Source organism: Cebidichthys violaceus, unplaced genomic scaffold (genome assembly GCF_023349555.1).
Source record: "Cebidichthys violaceus isolate CVI_PGR_0920_01 unplaced genomic scaffold, fCebVio1.0.p SCAF_22, whole genome shotgun sequence".
In the NCBI taxonomy this organism is placed as follows: Eukaryota; Metazoa; Chordata; class Actinopteri; order Perciformes; family Stichaeidae; genus Cebidichthys; species Cebidichthys violaceus.
The window spans coordinates 8,276,203-8,299,888 of record NW_027176395.1 but is presented as its reverse complement, the minus strand read 5'-3'; the positions used below and the strand labels follow the sequence as shown (position 1 = coordinate 8,299,888).

At 39.7% G+C, this 23,686-nt stretch overlaps 1 protein-coding gene across 1 annotated transcript; it reads right to left on the bottom strand.

The window, feature by feature from the left end:
* Nucleotides 1-20,294: 20,294 nt before the first annotated feature.
* Nucleotides 20,295-23,467, bottom strand: LOC137877702 (G2/M phase-specific E3 ubiquitin-protein ligase-like). The gene is made up of 8 exons (XM_068717760.1): nt 23,432-23,467; nt 22,977-23,171; nt 22,707-22,793; nt 22,349-22,602; nt 22,143-22,268; nt 21,083-21,223; nt 20,833-20,941; nt 20,295-20,736 (listed from the first exon to the last, which is right to left on the bottom strand). The coding sequence occupies exons 2-8, from the start codon at nt 23,080-23,082 to the stop codon at nt 20,519-20,521; spliced, it is 1,041 nt and encodes a 346-aa protein (XP_068573861.1). The 5' UTR covers nt 23,083-23,171; nt 23,432-23,467; the 3' UTR covers nt 20,295-20,518.
* Between the last annotated feature and the right edge of the window lie 219 nt (nt 23,468-23,686).

The following is a 23,686-nucleotide window of genomic DNA, read 5'->3' as shown; positions in this document are numbered from 1 at the left end:
GCCCAGGATCTGCAGTTTGAGCAGGTATGCGACATCATTATATTCGGTACTGATGAGTGCACTTGTTTGGCATTTTGCGTGGGTGAATTTTTGGATGAACGCGTGAGCCCCCGCCGGTGGGGGCTCTCGGGTCCAGAATTAATATAGCAGCAAACAGCTATTACCGTAAATATATAGTGGAGTGATGTCTACCAGAGCACAGAGTGAACTGTACCTCTGTGTGTGTTGTAATCCGAGTTTATTCTGTACTTTGTTGACATAGCCTGGCTGCAGCGAATGCTTCTAGTGCCTTTTGGTGCATGTGAGTGTGCCCCGCTGATGTCTCATGGACGCCATTCTGCACTGCACTAATAAGGCGGTTTCAGCTGATGACAGTGACAGACAGCATCGTCATGGAAGCGTAGCGGCCACCCTCCATAAGGTAAATACTGTTAGCCCTTTCAGCGCGTTTGCGCTCGTTTACGCTGTTAGCACTGTCAGCACCGTTAGCTGCTCAGCCTTCTCCATGTTGAGAGCCGCTGAGATTAACTATACATTTTTACTAAAAACATCCATCCATGAAGTAACAAGCATTTTCAAATAAAAACCAGTAAGACAGGTGTATTTCCACAGCTAAACACTCACTTTCTGCATTTGACATGAATTATATTCAGTGTGTAACAAGAGAGCTCTGCAGCATGCAGGTTAGTAGCTGGTGGGGGGATAGAAGTCACTAAATAAATATGCCCTTTGGTACATGTGGGATAAACAAAATCCAGGACCATTAGCACGGTGACATCCTTTACTTTTCATTCCTCAAATACGGCATGACAAAGGCAGCAACAAAAGATGAAAACAGGAGGATTTTTATGTTTGCCAGTCGGTCTGAGCTGGAGCAGACCGGCTACATCTTTGCCATGAAAATGACTCTCCTTTTCTCTCTGTCAAGCTGCAGAAGAGAGAGTGAGAGAGAAACAGATATAGGTGGGCAGAGTGGGACACCAGCACTAGGATGAAGAGGAAGAAAAGATCAGGAGGTGCCGATTATATAAGACCAGCACAGATATCATGGTAAAGACCTGAGAGGGAGCGGGAGCTATTTTAAACCTGGGCTTGAGCTCAGAGAAAGAAACAGTGTGGGCTGATATGTTAGCCATCACAGAAAGCTGTGCTTCTATGTGTGTGTGTGTGTCAGGCGTGTGTTCCCCTCCCTGCAGAAACCTGGCAGATAGCGGACTGGGACTTTAAAGACAAGTTAGGTAATGCCGACTGGGTTTTTTTTATCACAGCGAAGCACTTCCAAATGTGTTACCTGGTCATATCATTCCAAAAATTCTTGGATGCTGCTTCAGGATTTTGCAGAAAACGGACAGTGCTGAACAAATCCAGACTAAATCGCCCAGGGTTTGACATGTACAGTATGGTGGGTGGATGTGTGTGATGTTGGTAAAGAAATAATACAGAAGACAGAAATTCCCCTCTGCAGGGATTTAGACAAGGAACCAACTCAAATATATGGTGACTGCTATTTTTTCAAGACTGACAACAGCACTATTGTCCCTAACTTTTGAATTTACTCAAAATAAAGTGTGTTTTTTTAAATATTTCATTAACCGCACTCCAACATAGTGGCCCATTTGTAATATTTAAAGATAAATTACATTTATTTTTTGGCCACTTGGGGGCACTGCAACAAGCACAATAATATTATCACATTAAGTTGTTGCTGCACGGTGGTGTGGTGTAGCTAGCACTGTCACCTCACAGCAAGAGGGGCCGGGGTTCAATCCACGTTTTCCACGTGGCAGCGTGGGTTCCCTCCGAGTTCTCCGGCTTCCTCCCACATTCCAAAGACTGTCTCTATATGTGCCCTGCGATAAACTGCCGACCTGTCCAGTGTGTACCCTGCCTTCGTCCAATGTCAGCTGGGATCGGCTCCAGCGCCCTGCAACCCTGAATAGGATAAGCGGCTTGGATAATGGAATAGAATGGAAAGTTGTTCAAGGCAAACCTGTTAAGAAACAGTTGCTTATTTACACATCCAGCAGACACATTAGCATTCATTACAAGTTGTGTTTCTGGTCTCTTGACGAATGTCAGTGTAATTTTCACTCTCCTTTTACCTCTGTCCTAAGGGAAATATCTGAGAGCCCATTTACACTTCCTGCATCTGGGGCAGATTTGGATGACCGTGTGTAAATGGCAACCATGGAGCATGAGAGACGGTGCTAGTTAATGGATGGCTGTTAGCTAGCTGGCTAAACCGTTATTGTAATGAAACTGCTAAAGTTGTTTTTTCCTCTTGCCCATTCACCAGTTACCAACTTTAGGTCCAATACCACCACCCTGTGGAATGACAGAAGGAGATAGTGTGCAAATGAAAGGGTATTAAATCATATCTGGATCTAGATTCAACAGAATAAGTGTATGTGGGGCCCGAGTCTTCTGCAGCTAAATGTCCCACTACCACTATCCACGCTGCTGACCCAAAACAATGAGCTAAAATGGGCTAAAAGCCAGAGCAGAGCTGAGGGGAACTGTACAGTTATCGACTAACTGTGCAATTTCCCTGTCAGGTTTGTCACTCCCCTTTCACATTAAATATAGTCATTTAATCCATTGTTAATATACACATATCGATTTGTTTTTAAGTGCCTAATACTTTTAAATTACATCAACCCAAATATTTGTGGGCACATTTTTTTATATTAAATGGGAACTACAAGTTGTACATTTCTATCTTCCTACATGCATATAAACACCAATTTTTGATATTTACATCATAATTCAGTTACTGCACATCACCTGGTACAGAAATCTCAAACCAGTAAAACAAAACAGCTGTGCAATAAAGATGCCAAGTTTAATCAAAATGAAGTCCTTAGTTTAACGATTTAATTTGACTGAATGAAAGGGGGAATTAATGATACACATGAACCGTAATTATATACTTGTCTGCTGAATACAGAACAACACAGGTTCATGAATGGCTCAGAAGAAAATGAGCATACAAATACCATCTGAGACTGCACTCTCAGTGCATGGTGGTAGTTTACTGTATGTTGATTGATTTTACATCATGCATCTTTTGCTATAGTGTAGTTCTATGACCAAAAGTAATATTATACTGTTTCAATGCTTTCTCTTGTCCATAAACCACACGTAAATGTAAGTGTGGGTTGAGACTTAATGAGGAATTTGTAAACTCTCACATAATGTGTCTGGTTTTAGTGTACTTGTTGAAATCCTACCCAGCCTGTAGCAGATTTTGTTTTAATGGAGTCTGCATTGCCATAAACAATAAGCGTCTGTTAACCTGATGGGTCTGCATGTGAAGTGTCTGTACTGTCCCATTGATCTAAACTAGAAACCAGGAGGGGAAGCAATTCTCATAGACCAACAGAAGATCCTTTGGCCAGTTTTATCCTTGAACCTTTTCTCAACAATTACATATGGTTAGTTAGGGTACATGCTTTGATAATATCCTGTTATAACAAACTGTGCTGTGAGGTATAACCTTGAAAAGATTTAAACTGTTATATTGATTGTTTATTACCTGTATCTTCTTTATCTTGCAGCAGATTCTTTACTCTGATGTTTTGGTTATGTTATTGTATTATTCAGAGTGAAAAGGAGTTTAACACACAGCAAAGGTAAACCTGTACGTTTTGTTTTTGCTTTTGTAACAGAAAAGGAAGTGATGCACAAGGAGACCCGGCTCTATTCCCATTAGCTCACAGACCAGCAGTTAGGGTCTGCAGTAGCACACTCTTGTCTCTATCCGATACGCATGTTCTATAGTCTTTCTGGCCTTTTTGGAATCTATGTTTTTGTTACAGTATGAATATCCCACTTTGTTGGTGGATTTATGGAACAGATCACACAGATCATAAGCCAATAAATTCTCAGAAGTGAATCTGAGACAGTGTGTCAACATGTTCTGGGTAATTTTTTTTTTTTTGGGTCACTTGATGTTTGAAGTGCTGAGCCTACAGGGAAGCTTTCAGAACAGCCTGATGGTCTATGTGTGACTGGACTGAGCTGAAATAGGGAAAAAGGTGTTTGTTGACTTCCATGACAATTTAATTTTTATGAATTTCATCAGTAACTTAAGATTTTCTTTTTTTTAAGTACTTTGTTATTTATTTCTGTCTGTTTTAAATACAAAGTTTATGGATTCTACCACTTGAATTAAATCTGAAATGTTAAATTATCGTAAATTCCGGACTATAGAGCGCACCTATATATAGGCCGCACCTGCTAATTTTTTAAAGGAAAAAATAAATTGTACATAAATAAGCCGCACTTGTCTATAAGCCGCAGGTGTCCCCGTTGAAACATGAGATATTAACTAGAGATGCACCGATCCGATATCAATATCTGTATCGGTCCAGATATAGGAAAAAATTCTAGATCGGATATCGGTGACAATGTGACCGATCCATAAAGGCAAATCTATTCAGTCCAATTATATGCGTTGTGCTCTGCGTAACGTCATGCGCTAGCGAACTGGCCGCATAGATTGTTTTCAAAATGGAGCGAGCGAAAGGATCAGCCATCTGGAACTTTTTCACACTACCTCAGCCAACACATTCGACAGCTCCCTGCAATACGTGTGCAGCGATGGTTCCAAGGGGTGGCACTAAAACTTCAAGCTATAACACAACCAACTTAACCACCTGGAACCACGCTACGACATGGTAAGCCGAAAATATTTGGCGGAGACGGCGCTACCTGAACTGCACGGTAAAGTGTGCAAACACATATTGAAGGAGATAAAAGATGTCAAATCGATAAGTTTCACGACAGACATCTGGAGCTCCGACGTTTCCCCTGTGTCACTTTTAAGTTTAACAGCACACTGGCTGGATGAAACTTTTGTGCCACACAGTGCAATGTTAAATGCAACAAACTTTCGTGGGTCACACACCAGCGAAGCGATAGCAGCTAGCCTGAAGGAAATGTTTGACAAGTGGCAAATTCCGTTGAGCAAAATCCACGTGATTCTGAGGGACAACGGCAGCAACATGAGAAAAGCGATGGACAACCTGGGGCCGCGTAGCGTCGGCTGCGTTGCACATACAATGCAGCTGGTTGTCAACGAGGGACTTCTGTCACAGCGTGCGGTCCGAATTTTTTTTTTTTTAAATCGATTCAGCACTGTTTTTCTCTATTAGATCGGTATCAGATCGGTATCGGCCGATACTAAACCTCAGATATCTGTATCGGTATCGGAAGTGAAAAATGTGGATCGGTGCATCCCTAATATTAACGCGGCAAGATGTTACAGGAAAGATTTTTTTTAAACTTTTAATTAAATAAATGCCGGTAACATCCACAACTACATACATACCGCAAATGCTTTTTTTTCAGAACAGTGCTTTTAACAGTACTAACGTTGTCTTCTTCAGTATCGGAAGTGAACAGCCTGAAGGTTATGTAATTACTTCGTCACACATTTTCTCGGCGAAAATACAGGAAGCTTTTGTCGTCTTTTTGCAGCGAGTCAGTTCTTCATGCTGCCGTCTCCAGCGTCTCACCATCCATTCATTGATGCCGAGCGTACGTGCAGCAGCTCTATTTCCTTCTTCGACAGACAGACGGATCGCTTTTAACTTGAAAGCCGCATCATATGCATTTCTTCGTGTCTTTTCCATGATTAGGGTGCGTGCACGAAGCGCAAAATGGGTGATCTGAAGAATTAAGTGTGAGTGAGTTTGCCGAAACAGTTTCATTGGTCCACTGTGACCTGTTCGGTAATTTCAATGGTCTGATATGACGAGGTGAAATGTGTTGGCGGCGGGAAGCTAGTTAGCCTGTGAAAATCCATCAATTAGCCGCATCGTTGTAAAAGCCGCATTCTCAAAGCGTGTGAAAAAAAGTAGCGGCTTATATACCGGAATTTACGGTACAAGTTTCTCCAATACAGTGGTCTCCTTTCACCGCTCATGTTCTTTATGTATTTCTAATTTGGCCTCATAAAAATGTATCATAAGCACAACAACTCACATCACTAATTGTGTGCTTTGTGGCAAATTATCAAATATATCTCTACTGGTCTGTGTTCAGTTTTCACACACAGTTCACAGTTCAGTAGTGCCAGCTGACATGACACAGCCTCATGACGTCTTCCCCTCCTGTCGGCCGAGGTGTTGGGTTCACCTTGACATAAAGGACAGTGAGTCTTATTTCATACAGAAAAAAACAATGTACTCCTGCACCTGATGTTGAAGTTTTGTCTGCTTAATTTGAAATAAATTATATCGGTTTAGAGCATTGCGATGTCCACAGCTTTCAGGCCAGCTCCCCAAAGCTGCTTTATGAAACACCTTCCAGGTGATGCTGGTTGGAGTGCAGTCTGTCTCTTATTAAAGTATGGTGCCCTCTAGTGGTTTACCTGCCACAATGCTGCATTAACATACAACCTTAATACTGGGAAGGGAATTTGACCAAAATGAATGTAATAATTTCCTGAATTTATGGAATAGTGGTCAATTCTGATGACTGACTTTATTAAATCCTGCATGTCTTTTTATTGTCATTTTATTCAATAACATTATGCAATTCTTTATTTTATTATTAATTGTGAGTTTTTAAAGACCTGCTTTTATTTGTCATACACTTTTAGATATGCGGCCTCAGTGAATCAATGTGATTTACACTTCCAGAGAATATCATATCATATTATCTCTGATGTCCAGAACGTATACCTGAAGCTGGCATTGTAGCACATTTAAGGAGCTCATTTGTTTTCTTTGTTGGTTCTCAGAGAAAAGACACAAGGTGTTGGGGGAGGAGCAGCGGACTGGATGGACACAAAGGGGTACATCCCAAGTCTCTTAATTGCATCCTCGTTTCCCTCACTTGGGTCCTTTCCTTGCGTCTTAGTCCCTCCCACCAGGGATGCATGGAGGAAACCATGCGAGAAGAGAGGAACGAGGAAATATGTTTCAAGACACATGAGACGTCCTTTCCTCTGAAGCGTCACATGAAGCGACATTTGTTTCTGATGACGGTGGCCGCTAATCACAGCTGATCAATCGGCTTTAACAGCTGGAGAGACTTTTGATAGTTTGTGTCTGCACACATGATCACTGTACTTAGTTAGTAACGAATACTACTAATAACTAATAAAGACAAACAGTAATCATCACTGTAGAGGTGTTTTCTCTGTTACCTGAGCGCAGGATCGATTTCTACGGCAGAATGCGTTTGACATATTTATGACTTATTTGCGTCTGTTTTGAAATTGTGATTGTGACGTGATTATTAAATAACCCAGAATATGATTATGGTTTCTCTTAAATGATATAACTCATCAAACCCTCAGGAATGATCAGCCTCACGTGACTAAATGAAATGATGATAAATTATGTAAAACGTGTTTTGTCTCTCCAGCTATAATACTAGCTAGTTATTGAGGGAAATATCAGATCATGAAAAGACAAATCTTTCTAATAAATGAAGAAAGTTGTTTGTGGTCCTTTTGTTGTTCAGTCTACAATAAACATATATTTAAAACAGATACTAAATCAGAAAACATATCAAATATAAAGCTTGAGTTTAATCTGCGATCCGTCTGTTGAAACACTTCCTGGAAGCCTGTTCTCGTGGGTCCTCGCTCATGGCTCCTCGGAGATCCCTCCTCCATCCTCGCTCCTCACTCCTCCTCGCTAAATAAGAGCTTTGGGACGGCCATCAATATGGCGGCGCAGAACAACTTTCGGTTCAAGCAAGGAGCGAGGAGCGAGGGAATGACAATTAAGAGACGTGAGATGTACCCAAGGACATCAAGTGAAGAGAGGTGGACCTGAAAAAATCCTACTATATGTTAATATAGTATGTCATAAAAGTCATAAAAAATGTCAAAGTATACTATGCCATCAAAATGTGTTTAAAGATATCATAGTTTAATGTGCCATAAAAGTCATAGTATAGTTATAAAAATGTCATTGAAATATTAAACTATAGTATGCCAAAAAAGACAAATACAAATTGAAAAAAATATGATATACTACACCATTAAAAAACTATCCAAATCCACGTCACGTCATTTTATGTGGCCCGTGAATCCGCCAGCAAAAAAAAGTAAAAAAAAGTTAGACGGGAAACTAAAAATATCCCCATGGTCGAAATTATGAGATAGAAAGTCATAATTATGAGATCGAAATTTGAAATTATGAGATAGAAAGTCATATGAGATAGAAAGTCATGAGATGAAAAGTTGAAATTTTAATTTAGTTTCACAAACTTAGTTCAGGAACAAGGACCACGCCCAGAACACGGCTCATTTCCTGTGCACAAAGTATTTAAGCACAATGAACCCGTTCACTTCCTCTTCGACTCTGCTTTCACACGACGTACGACAGACGCTCTGACTCAGTTTCAACACGAAGTACGACATACGAGCAAACACTCTCTGAATTCAGCTTCAACATGAAGCAAGACATACGAGCAGACGTTCTCTGATTTCAGCTTCAACATGAAGTACGACATACAAGCAGACGCTCTCTTACTCAGCTTCAACACGATGCATGACAGACAACAACCAAACTTTGACTCAGCTTCAATACGACGTATGACAGACAAACAAAATCTTAAAACCGCTTACCTTTGCTCAAAGGCTCTTTCTCAACCCTTTCGGACGACCAGCCTTGTCCCAAAGTCCCATAGTTCCCTCCTTCTCTCACCACACTTTGTTGCCAGCAACCTCGGCTGTGTGTAGCCATCCACGTTCCCCGTGGCTCTCGTTAACCATTCTCCATCAACTCCGAAGTCGTTTGCCCCCGCCTTCCAACAGCCTACAGCGAGATCCCGGTTTCGGCATCCGACCCCTCAAACTTATTCCCCTCATCCTTTCCCCTACAGCCCCACGCCACTCTCCTGACCGCCGGAGATCCAGGCACTCGAACGACCGGCGAAACCACCGCGATTCACCATTTCGACGCTCCGACAGTCTCTTCATATTCCACTTCTCTGAGTGGACAGTTCTCTCAAACGAAGAACGCAATCACCCAACGCAACACGCCTTTGCATCAGTCTGCTTACAAAAGCACAACTTTCCAAACTATTCAAGCACTCGCAGAACAACTCTCCGAGCTTCCAGAGCACTTCCGGGTTCCACGCGCCACGTTAGGTGCGCGCCGATGACGTCATGACGCATCACACGGCCGAAGACGCCCAGCAATCTACATCAGTCCCTCCAGAGGGCCAGGTTGTCTACCATCCACTTCAAGCTCCCTCTGTGCCAGATACATCTCACCTTGCAATGTTTTTCCCCAAACTTCACTATTAACCCAGGCATGTGGGTATGACAGCACCAAACGCAACAGACCCTGCTTCACTTGCGGTAATTCCATACTACGTCCAACACTACCTGCCACAGCCATAATCTACAAATCCAGCATCAAACTGGCATCAGGAAATCTTCTTTTACAGCCAGCGTCAGTATGGCATGGAACAACTATCCATGAATGAAACAACTATGAATCCAGTGACACAGTCAACAGCCCTTCTCTAAAACACATTTAAGTCAAGGCTAACAGCAGATCGAAAGCAGCATCCAAACTTGCACATCTTTACTTTCCCCTACTGAACGCCGTATCTCTGACTCCCGCACATAGCTTAACAGAAATTTAATCGCGACTCGTCCTGAAAAGGATCGATTCAAAACCTTGGTACCGGCCTCATTACCCTAACCGGGTACCTATCGACCGTATTAAAGATCTTACATTCATCCCAGCATCCTTTCCTTTTCCCTTACTTCTATCTTTCATGTCCCACCCACTTCGGCTAACTCCTCCCACCTCTACCAGCTACACCAGCTGCACAGGCAGCTCCAACAGGGAACAGGTAGGTATATAGCAGGCCAAGAAGCCGGTCGCCTAAGGCAGACACCACCAGCACCCTCTAAATCCTTACCACCGAACCAGACTACCAGCACCTTTCTTGTCTTCCTTCGGACAGATGCGTATTACTCTGCCATGCATCCACCAAGAGCAGCCCGAAAATGTTTCGATTGCTTACCCGAAGCACTCTGCCGGATCTCAACAAACGTATCATCACCGCTACCTCTCCCACGCATTACTTATTTCTACTGTCTTAAAAAGCCCGAGCTCAATTCCGGCCAGACGACCTTCCCCGCAAGATCTCTTGTTCGTCACAGGCAAAGGGGCCACGTGGTCCTGGGTTCACCACCACTTTCGCCATATCTTAGTCAGATTTGGAATACCCCCTGAGTCTACTCGGGCCATCCTTTCCGCATCGGTGCCGCCTCCACCGCTTTGAGCCAAGGAATTCCCGCCCACATTATTACGATGCTTGTTCGTCAGTCTTCCCCCGTGTATCTCTCCTGCATCAGAAGCATTTCTGATGCAGGAGAGGTACGCGGGGAAGACCGACATCCAAGTTCGTAATTTTTTTGGGGACTCTGCATCACCAGAGCTTCCAAAGAGACAGCCCCCACTCTACGTCTCCATTCCCCCAGTTCCTGCCAGCCATGGGACACCAACGGTCCCCCATCGCTCGCCTAACCTCCCTTCTAAAACCTCCTTGTTTTCTTCCTTCATCTTTCTACCCTGACCCTACATCCCTCTATCTCCCTACCTCTATCCTGACCCTACATCCCTTCATCCCTCTACCTCGACCCCTTCATCCCTCTACCTCGACCCCTTCATCCCTCTACCACGACCCCTTCGTCCCTCTACCTCGACCCCTTCGTCCCTCTACCCCTACATCCCTACATCCCTTCATCCCTCGACCCCTTCCCTTCATCCCTCTACCTCTATCCCTACATCCCTTCATCCCTCTACCCCTTCAGCTTCCGAAATCTAATCATTCCATCATGCAATAAACCTCAAAACTCATACTGTTATTGCCGTGGGCCTTGTTAATGAAAGATACTTAAATACAACAGTCATAGAAGCAGTTCTTTGGCTTAGGTTACCCTACATTTGACATAGAAATGGATTGTGAGTACATTGAAGAAATTAAATACTTCAATTGGTTGCTGTTTCACATGGAGTGTACTGAGCAAAAGCAACCTTGAAAGGATTTTAAGCAAGAAGCAGCTCTGGCGTAGAAAGAATAAAAACGATGTGGCTGAGGTGACAACCTTCATTGAACAACAACTGGAAACATCTGGTCAGATGGATGCACCAAAAATGCCATTGGGATGTTTTTATTATGAAGTCTAACTTTTCATCTTTTTTTGTAATTTTTGTTTTGCTGCCGGAAATGGGCTTCCATATAAGGCCTATGATTGTCTTAAAATTAAAGTCTATGTTGCTTTACAGTGTACAGTGACCATAAACTACATCTCCCACAATGCATGTCAATTTTGTGACACGCGAAATGAAGGCATCCTGCCGCTAGACAGCAGTTTATTTACATTTAACGAAAAATAGGAAAGCAAATACATGTTTGGCTTCAAGGAGAAAAAAAGGTCTGTCTTCTGTGTTATGAGGCAGTGACGGAGATGAAAGAATACAATTTACGTCGGCATTTTGACATTGAACACGAAGCCAAGTATGCTACATTTTTAGCCTCCAAGAAAAACATAACATTTTTATAATAAGTTATAATAACAGAAATGTGCTTAAATATATTTTTACATTTATATAACTGCATGTACAATATTTTTACACTTGAATAAACAATAATCAAATGCAGAGACCGTTATTTAGCAATATGTTAGGGAGTAGTTACATTTATACAGTCTTACAGTTACAACTGGCCCTTTGAGGGCAACCATGATGCTGATGTGGCCCAGAATGAAAATGAGTTTGACACCCCTGCATTAAAGTATTCCATAAAGAAGTGTTATAGAATGTGTAATAATATATTTTGACATAAGATTATCAAAAAAGTCATTGTATAATATCTCAATTAAAAAAAGTCATAGTATGGTATGCCACTAAATATACAAAATGTCAGAGTAGTATGCCTTAAAATTGAATTAAAAAAATCACATTATAGTATTCCATAAAAAAGTGTTACTGTATCGTATGCCATAAAATGTCATAGTATAATGTGCTATAAAAAATGATAACATACATTTTATAAAGCCATTAGTATTCCATGCAAAAATCATAAAAAAGTCATAGTACAGAATGCTACAGTATGCCATAAAAATTTTGTAAAAAGAGAAGTCATAGTATAGTTTGCCATAAAAGAGTCATACAATGTCATAGTATTGTAGACCAAATAAATGTCATAGTATAGTAATGCTATATGCCATATAAAGTGTCATTGAAAATGTCATGAAAATATCATAGTATACTATGCCATAAAAAATATAATTTTGGATATTGTAATTGTATATTATGCTATGAAAATTACATTGAAAATATCATAGTTTTGTGTGCCATAAATGTCATAGTATAGTATGTTGTAAAAATAGCATAAAAAGTAATGTAATAATGTGTCATAGAATTCTCATCAAAAATTGTCATAGTATAGTTTGCCATAAAATGTCACAATTAATGTCATAGTATAGTATGCCTTTGAACAGTCATACAAATATTACATCATAGTATGCCTGTCACGAATTCCCCTTCATATTAGTTTGTTTTCATCCTGTCTGCTTGTTTTATTAACTCTCCTGTCATTTCAGGTCCTACCATTCACACCCAATCACCTCTCATTCCCCTCACCTGGTCCTCCACACCCCATCTCACCTGCAGCCCATTCCCTCATTAGCCCTCACTATTTAGGTCCCCTCACTTGCACTTGTTCCCTGCCAGATTGTCTTGTGTGTTGTTGCCAAGCTCTCCAGCGTACCTTAGATATCGTTCCTGATCAGTCTGTCTGCCTGTTATTCGACCTTGGATTTTGCCTGCCCCCTATTGGATTTGTTTGCCTGTTTGACGGACCTCCCGGTTTTGACCCTGCCTGAACTAAGTAAAAAGAGCTTTATTTGTATTTTGTCTCAGAGTTGTGCTTTTGGGTTCTAGTACCTGTAATCCTTACAATGCCATACAAAATATAATGTAGTATGTCATAAAAAGTCATAGTACGGTATGTCATAAGTATTATAAAATAGTATGCCATAACAAATGTCATAGTAGGGTGTGCCGTAAAAATAATAAAATAGTATGTCAAAGTATATTATAGTATGCCATAAGATTGTCATACATTGTCATTGTATTGTTGGTCATAAAAACATCAAAGTATACAATGTCATGAAAAATAGTGAGGAAAAATGTCATTGTGTAGCATGTCATCAAAATCCCTGTTTAGAATGCCATAAGAATATAATTATACAATATTTCAGAAAAACATTTCAGAGACAATGTCATATTACAGTATGCCATAAAGATGTCAAACATGTATGCTATGAAAATTATACAAAAAATATTAGATATAAATAAATTGTAATTGTAAATATTGTATGCCATAAAAATGTCATAGTTCAGTGTGTCATAAATACTTCATAAAAAGTTATATTTTAGTCTATGACAATGTCTTAAACAATTAAATTTATTAAAGAAATAATTGTATACTATATCAGAAAAGTCATAGTATAATATGTCAAAAAAGTCATAGCATTTCTTAAAAAGCCATAGTTTAATATATCAAAAAAGACATAAAAAGTAATGTTGTAGTATTTAAATAAAAAGGCACAATATACTGAATTTGCTGCTAATTCTGTGGTGGAAAATATTCCTATACCTGCTTTGCGTGAGTCTTTTCATGCTGTTATGGTCTGGCTCAAAACCATAACATGTCACGTGAAACTCAGGCAAGGATTTAACCCAAACAAATACTTTTAATTGGCAAAGGCCAGGACATTTCAAATGTACAACAAAAATCAACATTCCCGCAACGAATGTCAGTAGGCTAAACGTGCCGCCAGTTCAACGAACGCAATCTTGCTGCCAACGCGTCGTGCAGCGTGTCAGGTGGGAAGGAGCCAGGCTCCCTCAGGATGGGGCGGGTCTTATTAGGGCGTAGGCAGTGGCCAGCTGCCTCCAATTTCCTTGATGGCCTCACTCGAATCCGCACGCACGCACGTCCCGGCAGAGGCCCTGGGGCCGTCACAATGCTGAAATACATAATACCAAAAACCAGGTTGTCTTTTAAGTATTTATTCTCTGCGCAGAGAAGATTCAATCATCACAACAGAATGCGTACAGTCTCAGTGAGGAAGAACCAAGAAAAAAGTGAACAAGCTTTCTTTATACAGAATGAGCAAAGGTGGGGGCCGATGGCCAATGTTAAACATTTTGGTCGCAGACTTTTGGTCTTGGACTGATGGGAACAACATTCAAAAACAAACTGCCAACAACCAAAACAAGCAGCCCAAAGGCCTTGGCATGGAACATTCTCATACAAAACAGTTAGTTATCTATTTGAACAGGCAAGGGAGAATCCTTCTTCTGCACAACAGAGACACGGTGAAGTTCAACAAAGTCCAGAGCAAAATTACTTATGAATACAATATACTGAGTAGAAATATATACTACATAAAAAATTACCATTACAGTCCTCCCCATGATCATTACTTTAGATCACTACAATATATATTGTAGTACAATATATATTCCCCGCTAGAAGTGAGAACATAAGTCAATATTTTAGTTAAGGACATCATTAACCCCTAGCATAGGAAAGTGTTGGTGGGCTGTTTTTGTGTAGTGAAAACACCAAACCTGTGGAGGAAACAAAATCTTTATCATTGTTGGGAAAAGTGTGTAATTGTGCAGTCGTTAGAACAGAGTGCTCATGGGAATACAAGAGGAGTTGATGGGTCACTGATTTGTTGATGGTTCGCTCTAAAGGACAGTCTAACAGACGGCTTGACACGTACCATCATCTGGATAGTTCACTAGTTAGTTTGGTTAACATTGGCAGGCGAGACTAGAGAAGTTGACTGACATGCGGACAGAATACTTAAGGTGTTGAAACAGATTTCGTAGTAGCCTGTCGTCAATCAGGGGCATATCAAAACATCAACACATAATACTCAAAATGGTTTACATATGCACATCATTAATCAATAAGGTTAAGGCATTAGCTGTTTTTTTTCAAATTGTAGGCAACTCTATGTTGTAGCAAGCTAGGGAATGTTAACATGAACATGGGAAGATAAGTCTCCTGAGATGAGGTGAAACACAGACCATCTCTGTTGAATTGTATCATAAGACAACATATCAGTGAGTTTCATAACAAACAATAATCAAACAACTTAAACGATTTGTAAGAAATTCTATCATATTACCTTAATACACATTCAGAATCAAGTGTCAGTTTAATCGATTCCTTTATTAGGTAAACTAAACAAAAGCACTAGCTGTTTTGTGAGATCATATTTCTCAGATAACAAGCTGTAATAATAAACTTAAGTATTACACAGAAATGTCACTATTAAAGTACTACTCATCTAAGGGAGGAAAACAGTCGGGTACTGAAAACAAGTCACATGTTGCAGGATTGGCCTTTTTTTTCCTTTTCTAACAGCATGTCTAGGGCCAATTTAAATCAATGTAGTGTATTCATATCACATGTTATTTGTTTGAATGGTTTTACAAATCGTTTCTTTAATCTGATGGTTGCTGGTTTTTTGGTATGTTATTTGGTTGCCATGGTTTCTCATGCATCAATTATTAGGAAACACAATTATTATTGCACAAAAATACAGAAAACACATTAAACCTCTTAGGCCACACCCCCCCGGACCATAGAATGTGTGCCATGGTGCTGGAGATCTGCCTTCCATTGCCGTTACTTAGGTGCTCGATGAGTTGTTAGCAAACAAAACATTTTCTACAAAATACCAAAAAAAACTGCACTCTTTTGTGTACCATGCTGAATTAATAAAATAACATACCATATTTCTTTGCTTTGTTTCCACTGACCGTTACTTTAAGTCTAGTCTTAAAATCCTGAAATCCACAGATGAATGATACTACTTAGTCTATTCTGATAAATCCCTGCTGTGATACATCATAACGTATTGTATTGTAATTCCTAAAATAATAACTTAATAAAACACAAATATTTATCGCTGCAGTTCTTTTACATTCCTTAATGCCAGTTAACAACTAATTTGAATACAGTGATATTTATATTATTTAATGTAGAGGCTCAGCTCATCATGTCATCATGTTATCTTGAGAGTTTAGATAGTAGATAGATACTTTATTCATCCTGCAAGGGGAAATGTGTTTGTTACAGCAGCAGAAAATATACTAAAGCAATTAAAGTAACAGAGTAAAAAATAAAAATATAAAATATAAAAATGCACAATATATACAATAAAAATAGCAGAGTAAAAATATAAAATATATAAAAAAAACATGCACAGTAGTGTATACAATGAAATAGAATTGTATCATTAACTAAGCTAAAATAAACAGTAGTGCAAAGATTTAGATTTAGTATAAGAGGTGTAAAATGTTCTAAAACGTTTATACTCATTGTATTTAAGTGGTGTTTTTATTTGCTTTGATGATACATCAAGATGTTGATGACCAGTTGAAGAAAGGGATTATAACCTGCATGGGACAGTTACAAAGTAAAAGTATAATTTTCAATCTTATTCAATCTCTTATCACTGTTAGAAGATTGGGATTTTGGTAGTCTTTTAGACAAAGGTTGTGGTTTTAAACAACATTGCTAAATATAAAATTCTGTACAAAATGTGGATAACACATATACTTAAAACTACATATTTCCCCTGTCCCATGTTATCTCTGCTGTGAGCTAATTTAGCTTACTACTGGAAGAGAGCATGTGGCAATTGTCTGCAATATTCAATATCATAAGTGAGGGATATTTCTGTAGGCACACCTAGCATAAGTGTTGTGAACCAAAAAGAGTAACCTGATAAAAAAAATGCTTGCTTAGTCGTAGCATCAGCTGCAGCATTTCCTGTTGAAATGGGATCAGAAGAGTTAGTGTGAGCATCACATTTCATAACACAGACACAGACAGTTTTAGGGAATACATTCTTTACTTGTCATCTGAATATAAGAAGTCTTCCAAGCAACTATGACAAATTAATTAATTATTTGTCTTTACTTAAGCATGAATTTGCATTTATTGCCCTATCAGAAACATGGTTTACTGAGGACTCTAGATACATCCTTAAAATACCAAAATACAATTCAGTTCACCATGCAAGAGATGATGGATCTGGAGGTGGAGTATCTCTGTCTATTCATGGTGACTATGAATTCAAAATGTTGTCTTTCCTCTAGTTACCTTTTCCCTCTTATTTATAAAGCAACATGAGTTACAGAGTTACATGAGTTATGTATTCAAGATTAATAGAGCTACACATATTAAGAAAATAATGGATAATACATCGTTCCACAGTAATGTTAGGCACATCTAATGTATTAATCTAATCTAATGTGTGAAACGGCAGAAAGGAACCATGAGCTCCCCATGTTCCCTATGGAGGACTAAAAGTGCCAAAATGAAATAAATAAATACACCATTAAATAATTACTTAAATGTGTCATTAAATAATTAAAATACCAATTATTTCAATATTTACATTTACATTTCACGATTTACATTTACATTGACATTTCACGATTTACATTTACATTTCATGGTCCTGTGTTGCAGTGCTTCATGAATTGTCAAACTGTCAAACTCGCCCATCAAAGTCAGTGGGTGGGGCTAACGCTAATCTAGTCTGATCCATTGCTTTGGTCTGAAGTAGAGCACCTGGATAGAAAAAATGGAGGATCTTCATGAACTTTCTAGGGAGTTGGTGAGAGAAGTTTTAGAGTTAGCAGAGGATGTGGAAGCAGGATCTGCTGACCCAGAGCATGTAGCGAGTAAAGCAGAGGAACTTATTGAAGTTCTTGGAGTTATTTCCGCACTTTCCGACCAAGATATTGACCACAGAGTGACTGCAAATTTAGAAGAAGTAGTCCACCGCTTCTCTGGTACCAGGGTGCACCAGGCCCAACACACACTGGAACCGGGGCGTTTGGCGTATGACATACCGAGTGCAGTTCTGGAGCATCAAGTTCTTTGTGGATTACCCGCTGGCCAAAATGCAGCGATTTTCGGAGTGTCAAAGAGGACCATCAGGAGGCGCATGAAACAAAACGGTTTAAGGTATTTGGACTAAATTCATGATTTTTCAGTTTATGAATTGCCGGTCTCATCCACTCAGAAAGGATATTACGTTTAAGGTAACATTACTTGATGTTTTTGTTTGTGCAGAAAGACAGACCTCTATTCAGCTGTGAATGATGAGGAGTTAGACCGTATTGTGAGTGAAATTCACAGAAGACATCCAAACACTGGCTACAAGCTAATGCGTGGTCATCTGAATGCAAGAGGTGTGCGTGTTCCAAGTGAGTATAATAATATGGGCATTATTTACATTTATTTTGAATGCGGAGCTCCGCCCATTTGAAAGGTTAAGGAAGCCCGCTTGTGAAAAGACGTCGCCCCTGAGATGCAGAATGTATATTATAGAAGAGAAACACATTTCAGGACCGCTGACTTGTATCATCAGAACAGACATCTCCTGTGATTTTTAGCCTCCTATTTAATAGAGGTGGAACAATAACTGACAGTAATGTTCTCAGCATCCGGATGTGCCCCCACCCCCACTGTAAAGGGTATAATATAATCATAGAAAAGTGTGTGTCGTGTGTTCTGACGATACAAGTCAACAGTGTAAAGTTCGAGCATGTGGGATCTTTTATATATTAATAGAGGGACAATATCTGACACTACAGTACATTTTTGAGGCTGTGGTGGTTCTGTAACAGTTTACTGTCTAACACACATCATGTCTTTTACTATTTCCTCAAAATAAGTAGCTAGTGAGTGTGTGGTTATTCATTTTATTTTCCTCCCCTCACTCTCAAGACTGCAAGAGTCTTTACGCAGAGTCGATGCAGAGGGAGTCTACATGAGACATCTAAGGCTGCGTGTATTAAGACGACGGCAGTATTCTGTTCCTGGCCCAAACTCTTTGTGGCATATAGATGGCAACCATAAGCTCATCAGGTCAGTGATATTAGCAGATAAATAATGCATCTTTCTAGATGTTTCATTGGAATTGTTTTACAATAAAGTTGTTCTTTTTCATGTGTTTACAATTGGCTGACAGGTGGAGATTTGTTGTCCATGGTGGGGTGGATGGATTCAGTCGTTTAGTGGTCTACCTGACTGTGGCTGGCAATAATAGAGCTCATACGGTCTTACAGAGCTTTATCGCTGCTGTTGAGCAGTATGGGCTGCCATCAAGGGTACGGTCTGATAAAGGGGGAGAGAATACAGATGTGGCAGAATTCATGATCAGAAGCAGAGGTACCGACAGGAATTCACACATCACAGGCAGAAGTGTCCACAATCAGCGGTAAATAAAAATGTTTGGCAACTAGGCTCACACAACAAACATACCAGTTGAATGTATTTCTTCAGCATATGTCACGTAAATTAACAATTTGTCAATTTTATCCTAAACTCAGAATAGAGAGGATGTGGAGAGATGTTTATGAACATGCCCTGGACCTCTTCTATCAGATCTTCACTTCATTGGAGGATCAGGGAACACTGAATCCAGACAATGAAGTCCATCTTTTCGCACTGCACCGGATCTTCCTTCCACTAATTCAGCAAAGCCTCGACTCCTTCCGAGATGCTTGGAACTTTCATGGTCTGAGGACTGAAAGGAATCAGTCACCACAGCAACTCTGTAGAAGATACAGAGAGCAAGGACCTATGGAGGATCCTACTGAGGTTAAAGAATGATCAACTTTAAACACTTTAACTGTCTGTTTCCCCAAAGGAATTATGGGACAAAATATTGTGCTAAATGTGCTACTTTAAATGAAACAGGTTATAGTCTCTTCAAAGTCTCCTGAGCTTTCAAAGATCAACCTCTGCGCTGTAGTTTCTACAGTGCATACTATGCACAACTGTATTATTTTACAAAACTGAATTGAATAGGCAACATTTAATTTCTCACCGACTTGGTGACCAAAAATAACAATCTTAACTACCTTGTGTAATGACATGTCAAACTAGTTTTAAGTACAAGATTGATCATGCTTGTCCTCCATTCAGGTTCCTGAGGAGTATGGGATCGACTGGAACGGACCTCACAGTCTTCATGGAGGCACTGTGTCAGTCCCCGAGGTTCAGCTGGCCCGTGAGCTCTAAGATGAAGAGGTTGCCATTTTGCCAGCTCCAGGAGTTTCTGTAACCGATGCACTTAGATTATATGTAGAGACTGTGCAAGTTTTATCAAGAATCATAGCAGACTGATGTCCAACCCATGCTTTTATTTAGCGTGTTAGAACAAGCAAGGATAAACTGAAAAAGTTTGCTTTCCTTTTAAAAAAACTTCCTGTCTCATTGTCCACAGAATGAATAACATGAATGCTGTACTGTTTACATTGAAGGTGCAGAACTGTTTGGTTCAGTAAATGAAAAAATATGTAAAATAAAACAAAAGTCAACTACTGCACAATGTGTTAATGTTTTCAAAGACACTGAACTCGTGTCAATTGACCTGACCTACTGAACAGTGCATGCAATGACATCTGTCTGAAAAAACTCAAACAAGTCCAAATCCAGTCTGTGCACTATTTATGGCAGAGACAAGTGCTCTTTCAAAGTCCATGTAGGTTTTCAAATGAGCTGGCAGCTTTAGTGTTTGGGAGCATGTGGAGGATGTAGGAAGGGTTCCCCCAGAAATCTCCACTCTCAGTTCAGGAGGAAGCATCTCCCAGCCAACCCAGAATGTCAGCAGCTGGGCCAGGGTACCTGATGAAGCTAAAAGTCATAAAAAAAAAATTAAAAAAATGTATCCACGAGACATAGAAGCATTTGTAAAGAGAGCAATACATTAGCCAAATAAGGTGTTTATACCTGTTTCAATGAACATCCTTAGAAAGCCAGTGATGCGGCACGTGGACTGTAAGTCAAAGTCTTCTTCATCACTGTCCTCAGCTGGCCATGTGATTTTTTGTAGGAGCATCTTAAAGAACACAAAAATTGTAATTATTTTAAAGGGAGAACTTATTTTGGTGAAGGAATATGCAGATCACATTCTTGGTAAATGGAAAATACACACAACTCATCAAATGAAGTCACGAATATAACTAAATTACTGACTTACCTGGGGTGTGAACTGCATTTCAGCCATTCTGGGGAAAAGAAGTGGGACAACATCTGACCTAGATGTCAGCAGGGGCCATACCTTCACATCTTTCAGTCCCTTTCTCAACTGTTTAATTTGGCGCATGGTCCTCCCAATGACCTAAGAGACAGACCCGACCCATATTACAGCCCAAATCCTCAACTCAAATTTTACAAAAGTTGGCACAGTAGGGAATATGTTCATAAAAGCACAATAAAGTACTTTATAAAATCCATTCAAATTCTAATACAGAATATATCAACCCTTTACAAGACATTTACACATAAAATAATGTATGCCGCTATTTAGATGTGTGTTTTCCCGGGATGTCCCTTCATTTTGCAACAAATCACATTCTACCTGGATAACAAGTTAAAGATAGTGCTAGTTGTCCTGTCTACAGTCCCAGTTTGCCTGTGATTGAGAATATGGGGTGCTTCATGCACACTTGACAACACCGTTCTGCTTAAGACATAGCTAATGGATGAATGGGGAAATCCCACTTTCTAAATTTCAGCAACTGGTGTCTGTTGCTCGAATGTTTAAAAACTGTAAATGAAAGAAATTAACAGTGGTGAACTCTTGACTGTATCAGCTTTTCACAGTAGGTTATCAAAAAGCAAATTCACATAACCAGACGTGTGTTGTTAAGGTGCTCTCAATGTACTGTAGTGTGATTTTTTTTTTGTAAAGGATTACATTTTGTTTTTTATGATCTTTTTTCCTGTGTCAACATTTGTGAAATTGGGGTTTTCTTAAATATGCCACTGTCCTATCAACATTTGCAGGAGTGAGAAATGTTGTAGCAGTTAAACTGTATATACATTAAATGGTGGTTTTGAATAACTTTAACATGGCTATGGGCAAAGATTAAATATCATTAAGTATTCATAGCATGAATTTCACCACTAAAATTTGACCTTTTCCATCTCTGCCAGTGCTAACATAACAAGCCAGGGTTCACAACACTTATAATTATAACTATATCATTTCAATAACTACAGCAATGAATTCTGTCACTTAACCAGCAGAAACTCACTGCATGGAGTAGAAGTTTGTTATGAAGCCATCTCCGATTTGTTTTGGTGACTGCCGGAAGATCCCAAGACATGGAAAGATCTGAAACTGTGTCCTTCTGTTCCGGTGTAAGTTCTTCTTGTTCAAGCTAGAATCGAGACCATACAAGTTATTATATTTGCCCAAACAATAATTTTTGCAAGACAAAGTTTCTTTTATGATACATACCAGTTTTATGATACTCCTGATGTGCAGATCAGGGCAGTCTTCTGTAACAACAGTTGCCATTTCAGGGTCCCCATTGAACAGTACATGAATTACAGCAGGACTTAATCCTGTGACATGGGGACCGTCATGCAGAAAGCTGTGGGTCAACATCCTTCCTGCAACCTGGAAGAGGTTGCTTTCAATGAGTGCCTCTGATGCTGCTGGAACAAGATGGTCAGGTTCACCCTCAAATAGCAGTGTTCGGCCCATTCCTCCTGTAAAGTATCAAGAGAGCAGGGGATAAAGTCACAACAATTAACCACTTAAATACATTTTTAAAAGTGCATAATATTAACCTTCAAAATAGTAAGAGACTTACCAAGGTCTAGACTGAATCCAAACTGGAGTTTGGATATCACTGTTGTCATGAAGTAGCGCATCACTCCCTCTCCGACAGTAACATCACCTGAAATAAAATACTGATAATAACACAGTGGAAAAACAGTCGCTGACTAATACAGGTAACTGGATTAGGTAACATTTAATAAGCAAGAAAGGGATTCCATTCTCCCATTTAACAATTCCATATAAGATACTTGAGTGGTATAAACTTTACTGATACATTTATTTTACAAACTTTATTACTTACCAGCAAGAGTGCAATGAAGTGGACATGCCCATTCTTGCTGCTGTTTGTAGAATGAAAGAAGATCCCGTTCCCTGTCCTCTTCAGAGTCCCTCACATCCATCTTCATTCTAAGTGGTTTCCCTGTTTCATGTTCCTTTAGTAGCTCCTCTTTGAAAGCTTTGGCAGCTTGAGCTGGTTCTTTAATAAGCTTCCATTCTAAACAAACAACAACAATAAAGTTATCTATTTCAGAGAACATGTTGTGAGTTGGCATGTTACCTGCAGATACAGATATCCTCTGAGTTTACAGAAAAGGAGGAAAATTCTGTCCATGTCACTGACAAAACGTGAGACCCAACATCTTCAGAATCTGTCACAAAGCTGAGTTGACATAAAAACAGCATTCTGAACAAAATCTAAATACATTAACAGTTAGAATATATAACCTATAGCAACTCTATTGTGATGACACAAACCAGTGTCTGCTTCGTTGTAATCCAACTGCTCGTTGACCATCACTGCTGGTACTACTGCACCCTCAGCTGATGCTCCAGGCCTCACTGGACTGTCACTGACTGCAGCTGTCTCAGTATCATTTTGTTCACTTTGACCTCCCTCTTCTCTTTCTGATTCCTGCACCGGTGTCCTTGAAGTTAACAAAATTAAAATTATGGTCATACTCCCTTACTTGTGTGCACAACACTCTAAGAGAGACATTTTCCAAAAAAAAA